The sequence below is a fragment of the Danio rerio genome, chromosome 3 (assembly GCF_052040795.2).
Source record: "Danio rerio strain M-AB ecotype USA chromosome 3, GRCz13ab, whole genome shotgun sequence".
NCBI classification, from domain to species: Eukaryota; Metazoa; Chordata; class Actinopteri; order Cypriniformes; family Danionidae; genus Danio; species Danio rerio.
In genome coordinates, this window is record NC_141023.1 from 6,376,710 (window position 1) to 6,392,500 (window position 15,791).

The 15,791-nt window shown below is 38.0% G+C and overlaps 1 protein-coding gene across 1 annotated transcript in view; it reads right to left on the bottom strand.

Moving 5' to 3' along the window:
* Positions 1–773: 773 nt before the first annotated feature.
* LOC110439329 (uncharacterized) overlaps positions 774–15,791 on the bottom strand; it is a 21,961-nt gene continuing 6,943 nt past the window's right edge. Inside the window, exons 2-3 of the mRNA XM_087245471.1 lie at positions 13,585–14,631; positions 774–3,615 (exon numbers count right to left, since the gene is read on the bottom strand). Of these exons, the coding sequence (XP_087101597.1) occupies positions 2,651–3,615; positions 13,585–14,602 (1,983 nt within the window). The 5' untranslated portion in view covers positions 14,603–14,631 and the 3' untranslated portion in view covers positions 774–2,650. The remainder of the gene's footprint in view (positions 3,616–13,584; positions 14,632–15,791) is intronic.

The following is a 15,791-nucleotide window of genomic DNA, read 5'->3' on the forward strand; positions in this document are numbered from 1 at the left end:
AATCAGTGTTCCAAACCACAGAATGTTGACAAGAGGATGTCAAATGTTCAGGTGTATTTCCGGCCATTTCAGTAAGACATCTGAAGCACTTTAACCGCTAATTTTACCCACAATATTATTATATGTCGGACGCGAATCAATCAGTACTACATAATCGGGGGAAAAGTGTAAACAAACTACAAACATGGCGGACGCGCGAGGCCAACCGTCAAAAACTAGAGGCTTCGATAACATCGTTTGAATTACTATTAATTGACATCTAGCCGACTGGAAAATATTTAAATCACGTTTTCCGTGTTATGTTTTATCTGCAACAACAATGTGAACTAATATAAAGACGTGTTTGGACATTACTTTCTGCATGTATATTTATCTAAATACCTGAGGAGATTTCTCAGCATGAAAGACTCGTGAATGGCAGATTAACCTGCTGCTGCTTCTCCAGTATGGTAGGCAATTAAATGTGAAAGAAATGTGGATGATGTGTCGAGATGACTAGAACTTAGTATAAGAATAAGAATTGGGACACAGCAAATGAGTTCAGTATGGAGAAGATTGTACTCATTTCAAATTTATTTTCAAAAAGAGTAGACTGGCACTTTCATTTCTCTTCTTTTATCCCTGTATTTCTTCCAGTTCTTCTCTTTACTGAAGTGTTCCTACCTTGTTTTTTGTATCTGTATCACAACGAGCGATTATCTCTGCTTTCCTGGAGTGGACATCATGTGTCATAAGTAAACATCTTAAGTGTGGACATGCAACACAGAAAACACTTTAAATGTTAATATATTTTACTGATATGATGTAATAAAGCAGCAAAAAGTATTTAACATTATAAGAAAATTAGTTTTATAATAATGTAGACTAATACAAATAGTTTTTACAACAAAGTTTTAATAATACAAAATATCCACCATTTAATGATCTCTTACACCAGTATTTTTCCAATGTTCAGACATATATCCTCTTTCCACAATAGTAAATGTTTCACTAAATGTGTTATCCGGGCAGTTTCTCTCAATTTGAATCCTCTTATGGTGTTTTTAGTTTTTTCACTGACTGAATCTCTTCACATTATCGATGGGGATATTTCATGTGATTAATGAACGACTCACACCAGATAGAATATAAAATAATTAATAATTTCCCCTATCTGCACACAAAGCAACGAAACAATCACTCTGAAAGGACTCGTTATTCGGAGTCACATTAAAGATTTGTTCCAGAATAACCCATTAATACAGCAAGTTTGCATATCTGTATGTTAAGGTTACTCTCAGAGTAGGGCTGTGCAATTAATCGAAAATCCAATTTCGATTATGGCTTCTAACGATTATGAAAAACCATTAATCAAGATAAACGATTATTGCATTATATACCAATCATACCAAAAGCATGAAAGACCGCGTGCTTATGTGTGTGTGCAACACGCGCACACATAAGCACGCGGTCAGCATTCGGTCTCATTCGCACACTGAGACCTGCAGAGGAGCGCAGACATCTAAGTAATCTTAACGTGAGCGCTTTAATGGTCAAATAGGTGTCAAAACGCAGTGATTAGTGATTATTCATATTAACCCTCATTTGCGTAAGAAACAAACGAGTTGAGAATCAAAAGACACGTGAAAGAGAAACCATTAAAGTGACAGCGCGAAATGCTGGCACCTGTTTTATCATTAATCAAACGACGAGAAATGAAATTTCCGTTTAATGGAAAGAAGTTTTTTTTTTTTTTTTTTTACTTATTTCTGAACATAACAGTTTTGATATATCAAGTCTAATTACTATATGTCGAGGCAGTGGCGCAGTGGGTAGCACGTTCGCCTCACAGCAAGAAGGTCGCTGGTTCGAACCTCGGCTCAGTTGGCGTTTCTGTGTGGAGTTTGCATGTTCTCCCTGCCTTCGCGTGGGTTTCTCCCACAGTCCAAAGACATGTGGTACAGGAGAATTAGGTAGGCTAAATTGTCCGTAGTGTATGAGTGTGTGAATGTGTGTGTGGATGTTTCCCAGAGATGGGTTGCAGCTGGAAGGGTATCCGTTGCGTAAAAAAAACTTGCTGGATAAGTTGGCGGTTCATTCTGTTGTGGCGACCCCGTATTAATAAAAGGGACTAAGCCGACAAGAAAATGAATGAATGAATGAATGAATGTCTAATTACTGATTTGTTTTATCTTTGCTATGATGACAGTACATAACAGTTTACTAGATGTTGTTCAAAATACAAGCATTCAAATTAAAATGCAATTCAAAGGCTTAATTAGAGTAATTAGGCTAGTCATTGTATAACAGTAGTTTCTTCTGCAGACAATCAAAAAATATATAGCTTAAGTGGGCTAATAATATTGACCTTAAAATGAATTTCAAAATATTTAAACCTTCTTTTAATCAAGCTAAAATAAAGCAAATTAGACTTATAAGACAAATCCACGAATTAAGACGAATAACGCTCTAGAAGAAAAAAATATTAGAGGAAATACTGTTAAAATTCCTTGCTCTAACTTAACTTGGGAAATAGTTGTTTAAAAAAACTAAATTCTCAGGAGCGCTAATAATTTTGACTTCAACTGATAATCGTTTTGAATAATCGTGATTACAATCATGACCAAAATAATCGCGATTATGATTTTTTCCAAAATCGAACAGCCCTGTCTCAGACGTGACCCTCTTGTGTGTTTTTCAATGTTTCCGACTGATCGAATCTCGCTTGTTTCTCTCCGGTGTGAGTCCTCTCATGTCTTTTCTGGCTTTTTAACCAATTGAATCTTTTGTCGCAGTGTGAACACTTGTACGGTTGCTTTCCAGTGTGAATGCTCTCATGTGATTTCATTTGTGATAACTGACTGAATCTCATGTCGCAGAGTGAACACCTGTATGGTTTCTCTCCAGTGTGAATGCTCTCGTGTGTTCTCAGGCTTAATAAATGACAGAATCTTTCATTGCAGTGTGAACACTTGTACGGTTTCTCTCCGGTGTGAGTCCTCTCATGTATTTTCCGGCTTCCTAACTGATTGAATCTTTTGTCGCAGTGTGAACACTTGTACGGTTTCTCTCCAGTGTGAATCCTCTCATGTGTTTTCTGATGCGAGATCTGACTGAATCTCTTGTCGCAGTGTGAACACTTGTACGGTTTCTCTCCAGTGTGAATCATCTGGTGTTTTTGTAAGTTTGCAGCTGTAATAAAGGTCTTCTCACACTCAGAGCACACATACTCTCTCACACCGGTGTGGATCTTCTGATGATTTCTTAAATTTACTTCATTTGCAAAACTCTTTCCACACACAGAGCATGAAGGCTTCTCAGTTGAATGAACTCTAAGGTGATCATTCAGCTCTGAAGCCCTAAGAAATGTTTTGCTGCACTGATCACACTTGTGTGTTTTCTCTCCAGTGTGGATCAACATGTGTCTACTAAGGGCTGATGAGTCTCTGAAACTCTTCCCACACTGAGAACATGTGACTGGTTTCTCTCCGGTGTGGATCCGCATGTGGATCGTGAGACTCTTTTTGTCTGCCAGACTCTTTCCACACTGAGTGCAGGTGACACGTTTTTTGTCTTTTCTCTTCAGTGTTTTTGTTTTTCCTCTCATTTTAACATGCTGTGTCTCCTCCATCAGGCCTGAAATAAATATGAAAAGACAGCATTTTATAGAAGTGATATAAACAAATAATAGTAGACAACAACTATAAAATCACGATTATTTCAGTCTTCAGCGAGGTACACCGATCTTCCAGTCACCTTCTTTATATAAATATTTAATATTTGCCCAAACTATTTTCCTTCATTCATTCAATATCAACAACTGCTGTAATACCAGTGTTGGGCATTAGCGTTGCTACAAGTAGTGACGCTACTAGCTTAACTACATTTCTCAGTAGCGTGGCGGTAGCGTTGCTATTTTCTAAATCAAACAGCTTTTCAGTAGCGAAGCTATTTTATTAGTCAAGTAGCGCAGTAGCGTCCACAAAGCTACATTTACCAATCGCGGATCAATAAGTGACGGCAGCGACATTCACAGAGCTGTGAGGACGGTGTCTAGCCGAAGAAAGTAAATCCATATGATGGCGAGAATCATGATTTCTTCTTCTTCCTGTTTTATGGTGTTCACCAACAAAGTTTTTGGTGCGTTACTGCCACCTCTGGTCGGTGAAGTTGCAAACCAAATTAGGCTAGCACGAGAAATTACCTTGATGGAAAGATGACTGAGAGAGAGGAGTTATTTCTGAACTGAAGTAGGATTTTTCGTGAGCATACCTTGAGAAGTACATGTTAAGATGCAATAACTTAATTTCTGATGCTGTGCTCGAAAAATACTTTAGTAATTTATAGGGATGTAACGGTATCAGAATTTCACGGTACGGTAATACCTCGGTATGAATGTCACGGTACGGTATTTATTGAATCATTTACAGGAAAAAACAAAACTTATGAAAATACTCCAAAAAAGTGCCAAAAGTGTCAATGACATACAAATTAGCCATCTATCTGTAAGCTTTGAAACAGGAACTTTAATTTTAATAACAAAAAAATATTAAACCATGTAAAAAAATTAAGTTTCAATTTAGTATTGTTGAAAACTCATCACATTCAACATTTAATCACTCACTCACTTAGATAGAGATGGGTTTAAAGGAAAATTATCATACAACTATAATCTGGTAAAAGCTGGTGTCTCTGGGTATTTACAATGTCCCCTGCAACAGAAAAAACCCTCTCATTTGGGACTGAGGTTTCTGGGACAGAGAGATATGACTTGGCCCAGGTTGACAGCAGTGGGTAACGTTGTGCATTGTCTTTCCCCCACTTGAGAGGACAAACCATGAGTGAGATAGAGGTCTCATGTCTGCATCAATCTGAACAGTGTGCTGTGTTTCTGCAGTCCCCATGACTGATTATTAGTCGTATTCCCCAACTTGCAGGCACGTGCACACACAGGGCTCAACCTGTGCAGTGCACATGCCCTTTTTAGTCTTGGATAGAAAGTTCCCTTCCAAAATGATCAAAAGTGCCCCCGCGACGCGACATACCCTCCGTCCCGCTTTACAGTACGCGCGAGACAACACAGCTGATCAGAACGCGCGCGACAACACAGCTGATCAGAACGCGCGCGACAACACAGCTGATCAGAACGCGCGCGACAACACAGCTGATCAGAACGCGCGCGACAACACAGCTGATAAGAACTCGCGCGACAACACAGCTGATAAGAACTCGCGCGACAACACCGCTATTCAGTACGCGCGCGACAACACAGCTGATCAGAACGCGCGCGACAACACAGCTGATCAGAACTCGCGCGACAACACAGCTGATAAGAACTCGCGCGACAACACCGCTATTCAGTACGTGCGCGACAACACAGCTGATAAGAACTCGCGCGACAACACAGCTGATAAGAACTCGCGCGACAACACAGCTGATAAGAACTCGCGCGACAACACAGCTGATAAGAACTCGCGCGACAACACAGCTGATAAGAACTCGCGCGACAACACAGCTGATAAGAACTCGCGCGACAACACAGCTGATAAGAACTCGCGCGACAACACAGCTGATAAGAACTCGCGCGACAACACCGCTATTCAGTACGCGCCTCGGCGACAACACCCGCTTTAGAGTTTTCCAGCTCTTTTTCATCCCTGCTTCTAGCAGCACACTCCATTTCCGCATTACTGGAACCGTAGCGAAAACAGACCGCAAGGGATTATGCCCAAGCCTGGGCTGATGGGAATTGTAGTTTTCGCTACCTCCCGTTCGCTTCATTTGCCTGAGCAAATTTTCTCAGAAGATCTATAGTTTTACAGAGTCATGCGACTACGGTAATATCGAAAAAAATTAATATTGCGGTATGACGGTATTTACAATACCGTTACATCCCTAGTAATTTACTGTAAGCACTGCTATAAATGACTGTATTATGTAGTGTCATTTATTAATGAAGAGTTGTAAATATATGTACAATATGCACTATGCTTATGTCAAAATATTTCTCTTTACTATAAATGACTATGGTATTTTAAATGTGTATCACCTGCTTTTTTTGGAGTTTTTGTTTTAGCTGTTATATACTAGCTATAATGTGTTACCGTTTAGTACAGCATATTATTTACAGTAAATAACTGAACTGAATTATGCCTCAAATGTTTTATTGATCGCTGAGATACGGTTGACTTGGATTTAAGTTGCTTCGATATAAAAATTGCAAAAATAGCTTTGATGTAGCTAAGCTACTTTTGCCAAGTAGCTTTTAGCTTAGCTTGCTACATTTCCCAGGGGGTAGCTTTAGTGTAGTTAAGCTACATTTTAAGTAGAGTAGCTAATAGCTTAGCTCACAACATTTTTCAAGTAGCTTGCCCAACACTGCTGTAACACATTGAGGCCCTAACCACTGTTCTTATGATGTTTTTCTACAGGAGGAAAATGTGAATTACTTCCAAACACTTCAACTATAGTCTGTGTTAGTAAATGCAAGACTATTGATGAAATCCAGGCAGAACACTGTAGGACAACATTTCAGATGACTGTTCTAGAGTCTACAGCTAATCAATCTGTCAGATTCTGGAGTGCATCACAGCTCTAAGAGGAAAGCGGAGAAGGCAGAGAAATCTGTGCGACCCTACTCATCCGAGATTAAGGATGCAACGATTATAGATTTTGGTTGTACAATTATAGTCTGAGAAATAATCACGATTATCACTATTATGCGTTCATTAATTTCAAAACACTACTAGTTTAGAAAATCAGATGAAAACTCCTTATATTTTGCAGTGTTGTTTATTGCTGCTCAGTAACCACTTCATACAGCACATAATAACATTAAAAACAAACTAAAGTCAATTTCTCTCTGTGTGCTTTAAATTAAAAGAAAAATTAAACAAAAGTAATAATTTTACACTGAAAATAAATGACATAAATAAATAAAAGCATGAATAAAAAAACTAGCATTTGTCTAATGCAGGGCTTGAAATTAACTTTTTTACTTGGTAGCACCGGTACTCCCGAGTGTCAACAAGGAGCAGCACCAAAAAATGAATGAGCACCACTGCAAATTAAGTATTAAGGGATTTGTTGTTTTAAAAACAACATGAATCAGGACTAACAAAAATCAGAAACAGCTATTTAACTAATGCTGTGATGACTTATTGATGTTTGTGCAATAATTCCAAAATTAATGTCTAATAATTATAAAATATATTATTGATGATGATGATAATAGTAACAATGAATTGCATTTCTCATGATGCTGCCATGAAAGTGTTATCTGCTATCAAAAGTACTGTTACATTATGACAAATAAATCTGCGGTTTGCATCAAACTAAAATGAAGAACTGCAGTAAGAAATATAGATTTAGCACTATTGTTTTTATATGCATGTCAATTTAATAAATAATATTTCTGCTACAAAACAAACGTAAGATTATAATCATTTAATTCAATGCTGAAAGCTGCAAAGCAGTCATCAGTAACTAAATAGAAACATCAATGAAAGAGCAGACAAAAGAAAGGAAGAAAAGTCTCACTTCTACTACTCTTTAAACATTTCGGTTGTGGAATAAAGCAGGCGAGTCAGCCGACCCGAAATATGAGCGGGACCCATGCACCTGCACAACACCGTTCTTTGTCATGAGCCGCAGTTTCAGTTTAAACTTAGTAAAGGTAAACTTCTTTAGCGATGATGTGTACAGTGTTAAATTTTACATTTAGCCGCCATTTGCGCTGAACCCACAGTGAATGCAACGCATTGAGATTCAGACCATTAAACAGCTGATCCACCGAGTCTTTCAGCACTCTCTCTGAAAAAACTCGATTGCTGGCGGATCAACATTCACCACGATCGCTCTCATCGGCGCCAAATATTTGTAACTTTACAATGTGTTTGGTTGCGAGACGTAGTTTGGACAAAGTTGTCTGCGATTCTTCCTTTAGTAAAGTCATGCAGTGTGAAATCCCCTGTCGTTATTCCATCTTGCAGTTTAAATAAAGCAGCGACAAAACGCTAGCCCAGATAATCATGCAGAGTGAAAACATCTGTGACACGACTACTTTGACAATCATGTAGTCAAATCAAATCACTTTTAGTCACATCATCAGCAGCACGTGTGCTATGATGAGTGAAAAGCTTAGTCTGTTTTTTTTAAAGCTCTGTGCTTAAGATTATTTTTATTTAGCTTGTTTTAAGCAAACAATCACTTAATTTTTAGTTTTTTTTTTTTTTAGAAAACAAGACATAATTTCTATTGCTGTTTCACGTGTCTAGTACAGAGGTCTCAAACTGCCGGCTTGCAGGCCATTTGCTCATATGTCAGGAGCTTTGACTGCATTAACTCAGGGGAAGAATGTCTGAGTGCATCAGGTTTTACACTTAATTTGTTGTGTTTGAATGTTAAAGCGGCCGTCAAATGAATTGTCAGTCACTGATATGCCCCTGCCAATTTGAGTTTGAGACCCCTGGTCTATTATGTATCTTGATTTTAGATATTTTTTTGAAAACAGGTCAAAACTACTAAGTAAGTTATTATTATCATTACATTACAGCTCAGGGATGTTCAAGGACAACATGTTTGTGCACTTTCTAAAGATTTTAGCTCTGTTTTTAAATAAAGGGTTGGAAATTAATGATTTAAAAAAAATCTGTTTCATTAAATAATCAAAAAATAATCCACAGATTAATCAATTATTAAAATAATCATTAGTTGCAGCCCTAAAAAGTACATTTGAGTGTGTAACAGAAGAGTACGCAAACTTTGGCACATACTCCTTCCTCATTAACTGAACGTTATGTTGTTTAGTCACGTCCACTGTAGCGTCCTGGTTAAAAGATGACTAAGTCTTCCACTGATGTTCACGATTCATTTATTGGTCACACTTCATAGAATTTGTTCGCATTATTCAATCATGAATCACCGTAAGAACTAGAGAGAAAATAAACAAACAACAAACACAAATAAATCCCGAAAATTAACACTAAGCCAACATCAACAATTAAACAGTAAACAAATAAACCAAATTACCTTATTTTTCCCTCAAACCAGGAGCTATAACTCATGAAGGAGGAATCCGTGAAGCAACCGTATACCTGTACCCCTTTTACCGTGTTTCACCTAGCGTTCCGTACATTGTTTTCATTATACATCCGGTAAGCTCCGCAATTTTGACGTCATAATTAAAGTCCCCAAACAACGTAATTCATTCAACAATCAACCAGTATAAAAAATACAACAAAACATTAAAAATAAATAAATAAATAAATAAATTCAAAATCACAAACAAAGTAAAACATTATTTCAAGATTCTTTACATCCACTTTCAATCATCTCCACACATCATCCACATTTCTTCCATATTTAATTCTTTCAAGCTTTTAAGTCTTTCAAGCAGAGAATCTCCTCAGGTCTTCGCATAATAATAATTCGTGTAGCGGCAGTAATTGAGCAAATGAATGCTGGAAAATAGAAAAATACAAAAAGAAAAGGAGAAAACTAACAGTCCAGCTTACAGAACTAAAATGCCCATCAGTGCTTCACACCCCAGTCCAGCAGGTGACAGTAGAGCACCTTTAATGCTGATCCACCACAAAACATATACAGAAGAAGAGTCCAGTGGAGGAGCTCCAGACTTCTTTTGTTTACTTTATGATTAAAGTTTTTGCAGTTTCCGTGTCTAAATGGGCGAGATTGAGCCACGAGTCCAGTAATAAAGTCAAAGAATAAATCCTTAGTAACTCAATATAGTTTAGCTTCATTTTTACGTATAAAGGACTCAGGGTTAAAATTCAGTCAGGAAAGCGTAAAATTTGCATCTTAATCCTTTTATCTTGCTTTTGCACGATACCCTCTGAAAATATGAACTGATAAATAAGGACAGAAACATAAATAAGGACAGAATCATACCTGTTTGTGTATGAAATATCAGCTGAAATAACAAAGTCCAGTGTTCCTGATCGCTTCTGTAGAGGAATTTACAGTTGAGCCCCAATATATACTGAATAAAGGCAAGCAGCTGAAGTGTCCGTCAGATAAACAGTCTGGCAGCAGAAGGTTCAATATAAAAGCTGGAGTGTGTTGTCGTGATTTCTTCAGCACTGAACCTCCACACGAGTTTTCCTTGCTCTGAGCTTTTACTCGGATAATGCCTCTGCTAACTGTGTGCTCAGCACTACTGCCATCTAGAGGACAATAACAGCAGCATCCACTAATCGCCACATCCCCTTTCATTAGAGAGAAAACATCATCTGCAGAGCACAAACAACCGAAATACAACATAAAACTCTCTAATTGTGACTAAAAGACAAAGTCGCCTTCACACATTTAAATATAAGTGCCCACATAAAAATAGAAATAAATACTATATAGTGTTTTACTGTAGTAAAGTACATGAATGAATCTGTTACTGATACAAGCAGCGCTTAATTTGAGCTGGATATTGTGTCTTTCCCAGCAGTACTTTGCTTTATTTATTCATTTATTTATTCATTTTTTTAAGAAACTGTACAACTTAGTACAACTAAGAATACAACTTAGAACACAGTAAAAGTTCTTTTAGATACACATAAAGAGCAAAACCAACATAAAATGCAGCTTTGCTTTGTTTACTTTACTTATTTATTTTTTTTATTCCTAGGTTCTGCTGGCTGCGATCTCCGAATTTTCCTTGCCAATCTTAAGCCATCATAGGTTGTTTTGGTTCAATTTGGTATTTCCCCAGCCGTGCAGAGCCCGGGGGACCAGCAGACTAGCTCCAGCTTGGCCTCCGCTGGTCCCTTTGCTTTGTTTATGGGCGATTGTAAGTTCTCGCTGGTGACGCCATCATGTGGTTTGTATTTGAATGGCGGAAGGCGGGAACGCGTGTTCGAAATGGAATCAGTGTTCCAAACCGCAGAATGTTGATAAGAGGATGTCAAAGGTTCTGGTGTATTTCCGGCTATTTCCGTCAGACATATTAAGTATTTTAACCGCTTATTTTTCCTATTATATGTTGGAAGCGAATCAATCAGTACTACATAATCGGGGGAAAAGTGTAAACAAACTACAAACATGGCGGACGCGCGAGGCCAACCGTCAAAAAGTAGAGGCTTCGGTAACATTGTTTGAATGACTATTAATTAACATCTAGCCGACTGGAAAATATTTAAATCACGTTTTCCGTGTTATATTTCATCTGCAACAACAATGTGAACTAATATAAAGGTGTTTGGACATTACCTTCTGAATGTATAATTATCAAAATACCTGAGGAGATTTCTCACCATGAAAGACTCGTGAATGGCAGATTAACTAGTACAAATAATTTTTACAGTAAAGTTTTAATAATACAAGATATTCACCAGACAATGATCTCCTACACCAGTATTTATCATTGTTCAGATATAAACACCCTTTCCACAAATGTAAATGTTTCGCTAAATGTGTTATCCCTGCAGTTTCTCTCTGTTTGAATCTTTTTATGGTGTTTTTAGTTCTTTCACTGACTGAATCTCTTCACACTATCGATGGAAAGTTCAAATCATTTGATAAACTCTGACCATTTTTGTCTTGATCTCTGAGGTCTCAGTTTATCCTTCTACTTTCAAGTCCTTGGGTAGTTAACTGAATATTTTTGTCACAAGTCCAAAGGCATGCGCTACGGGTGAATTGGGTAAGCTAAAATTGTCCATAGTGTATGTGTGTGTAAATGAATGTATGGGTGTTCCCCAGTGATGGGTTGTAGCTGGAAGGGCATCCACTGCGTAAAACATATGCTGGAAAAGGCGATTTATTCCGCTGTGGCAACCTCTGATTAATAAAACTACGAAAAGAAAATTAATGAATGCATAACAGATGTCTAATAGATGTAGAAACATAGTCGTCTTGGCTAAAACAAGGCTACATTTGGGCTGTCAGTAAAATTCTGATAGACGTCCAAAACTAGACTAGTCATCAAATAAACAGAAATGACTGACTACAAATACAAAGTCTGTCTAATCGGTCTTTTTGGAGACTAGTCTAGTTTTGAGCTATTCTTAGATGTCTACTAGATTTTCACTAACAGCCCAGGTTTAGCCTTGTTTTAGCCAAGCTGTCTACGTTTAGATGTCTATTAAATGTCTATTAAACACAAAACTGTTTGCTGGATAATGATCGAAAACCCAGGAATTCAGTCCAAGTCGGCAACAAAAAAAAACACAGTAACACTGAAAATAAATGCTCAGAGATGGCTGCAAGGCAAAACAAACCTTTACACTGAATAGTCGAACCAGCGTGTATTTATATGGGACATGAAGTTGGGGCTAATCCAAAACTCAGGCGAGGAGGACCTCTGCTGGTGAGGGAGGGGAGTCTTTGGGACCTAACCGGTGACAGGTTTACCCAGGAGGGTTCCTCTGGATTATAGCCCTCCCAGTCTATTATGACCCATGTCCAATGAGTGGTACAGTACAGAACGATACGGGTCACCTTTATCAGGCTTGCGTTTCCACTGCCAGAAGGGTACCTATAGGCGTGGTGTATAAAAGTTACAGTCGACGTCATTCTCACTCGAGGAAAAGTCAAAGTAAGGCTGTACTGGTCATTCACATATCATATGAGATGCACTTCTCACAAAACAGATGCTTCATACACTTAAATACTTGTGTATAAATGCTCATTACATTACATGAACCGTTCATGCTTTAGACGGGCTCATAAAACAATAGGACACAGCACATTTTGTTTTTCTTGGCTTGTGGCTGTTCATCAAGACGACGACATTGTCTGTTTGAGCTTGCGTCGACCATGGCTTGTTATTATATGTATATATTATTATGATGTAATGTCTCTGCTTTTAAAATGGCTGTTCCTTCTGCTTGTGTATGCGCTGGTGACGTGTCTCTGTAAACCAATAGCGTTCAGCTGTGTGTCTAGCTCTGCTTTTTGGTACCCTTTTGTACCTTTCAAAAAGGTACCCAAAAAGTGGTACGGTTCGGTTTTTGGTACCCTTTAACAGTGGAAACGGCCATAAAAATGTACCAAACCATACCACTCAGTGGAACTACAACTACAGTAAATCAATGGTAGATTTCTGCTGTGTTTTTAGCACCATTTCATTTAGAAATTTCTTACATTTCCCCCAAATGCTTCTGTGGACTGCCATTGTAGAATATTTTAATTGATCTATATTAATGAATTATCCTAAACTTTAAGAACAAAACATTCTCTAATATCTTTTAAATGTGTATTGACAGGGTTTAACACATTTGGGTGCTATGAATACTGAAAGAGTTGAGCTCTTTCAGACGAAAATATTGATTTAACCATTGCCTACATCCCATCCTGATATCAAGTTACATGTAAAGACAAACAACTCAAAAACCAGAGGACTTGAAAAGATGAATTAATACATTTTTCCGGCTCAAAATGCATAGAGGATAGATCGACAGATATTTCAAGTGATTAATGAACGACTCAAACCTGATAGAATATAAAATAATTAATCAATTCCACTATCTGCATATACAGCAATGAAGGAATCTCTGTGAAAGGACTCGTTATTGCAGAGTAACATTAAAGATTTGTTCCAGAACAACCCATCAATACTGCAAGTTTGCATATCTGTATGTTAAGGTTACTCTCAGACGTGACACTCTTGTGTGTTTTTCAATGTTTCTGACTGACTGAATCTTACTTGTTTCTCTCCAGTGTGAATCCTCTCATGTGTTTTCAGGCTTCTTAACTGACTGAATTTGTTGTCGCAGTGTGAACAGCTGTACGGTTTCTCTCCAGTGTGAATCCTCTCATGTCTTTTCTGGCCTCCTAACCGATTGAATCTCATGTCGCAGTGTGAACACTTGTACGGTTTCTCTCCAGTGTGAATCCTCTCATGCAATTTCATTTGTGATGACTGTCTGAATCTCTTGTCGCAGTGTGAACACATGTACGGTTTCTCTCCAGTGTGAATGCTCTCGTGTGTTTTCAGGCTTATTAAATGACTGAATCTTTCATTGCAGAGTGAACACTTGTACGGTTTCTCTCCAGTGTGAGTCCTCTCATGTGTTTTCTGGCTTCCTAATTGATTGAATCTTTTGTTACAGAGTGAACACTTGTAAGGTTTCTCTCCAGTGTGTATCCTCTCGTGCGTTTTCTGGCCTCCTAACTGACTGAATCTCTTGCCGCAATATAAACACATGTATGGTTTCTCTCCAGTGTGAATCAACTGGTGTTTTTTTAAGTCTGCAGCTGTAATAAAGGTCTTCTCACACTCAGAGCACACATACTCTCTCACACCGGTGTGGATCTTCTGATGTTTTCTTAAATTTACTTCATTTGCAAAACTCTTTCCACACACAGAGCATGAAGGCTTCTCAGTTGCATGAACTCTAAGGTGATCATTCAGGCCTGAAGCCAACAGAAATGATTTTCCGCATTGATCACACTTGTGTGTTTTCTCTCCAGTGTGGATCAACATGTGTCTATTAAGGTTTGATGAGTCTCTGAAACTCTTCCCACACTGAGAGCATGTGAATGGTTTCTCTCCGGTGTGAATCCTCATGTGGCTCTTGAGATTCTTTTTGTTTGCCAGACTCTTCCCACACTGAGTGCAGGTGACCCATTTTTTGTCTTTTCTCTTCAGTGAGTGAGTTCTTCCTCTCATTTTGACATGGCCCGTCTCCTCAATCAGGCCTGAAATAAAAGTGAAGACAGCATTTTATAGAAGTGATGTAAAAAATGATAGACAACTATAAAATCCTGATCATTTCAGTCTTCAGCAAGGTACACCGATCTTCCAGTCACCTTCTTTATATAAATATTTAATATTTGCCCAAACTATTTTCCTTCATTCATTTCATTTCAACACTGCTGTAACACATTGAGCCACTAAACACTGTTCTTATGATGTTTTTCTACAGGAGGAAAATGTGAATTACTTCCAAACACTTCAACTATAGTCTGTGTTAGTAAATGCAAGACTATTGATGAAATCCAGGCAGAACACTGTAGGACAACATTTCAGATGACTGTTCTAGAGTCTACAGCTAATCAATCTGTCAGATTCTGGAGTGCATCACAGCTCTAAGAGGAAAGCGGAGAAGGCAGAGAAATCTGTGTGACCCTAGTCATCCAAAATTAAGGATGCAACGATTATAGATTTTGATTGTACAATTATAGTCTGAGGAATAATCACGGTTATCACGATTTTTATGCGTTCACTAATTTCAAAACACTACTAGTTTAGAAAATCGGATAAAAACTACTTATATTTACAGTGTTTTTAATAGGGTATATGCCGAGCTAGTGTTGTTCCATACTGATAAACCTCCGGTGACCTGTTATTGTAAATTTCTTTCCATTTTATATGGTTCATTTTACAGCATAGATGTTGTAATGTCATTAAAATACATTCAGTTAAAGAAACTTTGGCATTCGCTTAGTTGTTCAAGCGCAAAACGGGACAAAAGGCCGTTTACTCGCACGCGCCCGTCAGAATCGACAGGCTAGCGCAGAAGCTCCATTGAATATAATGGGGTAAAATAAACGCTCATATTATAAAGACATGACAGGGGAAATGTAATTGAATGCAGTGCTTCTTGTACAATCAGAGACCCACTTTATATCAGATATCACTCAGCCAGTGGAGGTTGCTGATTTTTAAAGAAAAGTGACCTTAAAGGGGTGGTCCACAATGTAATTTTAAGGCTTGGTTGTGTTTATAAGATGCAAAACAATGTGTGCTCGTGTTTCACTTGAAGGGAATCGTGTTATTTTTTCATATATCTCACTTTGATTGTACACAGCTACTCAGCTAACATGAAAACGACTGTCATATTACCTAGTTCCTCTGA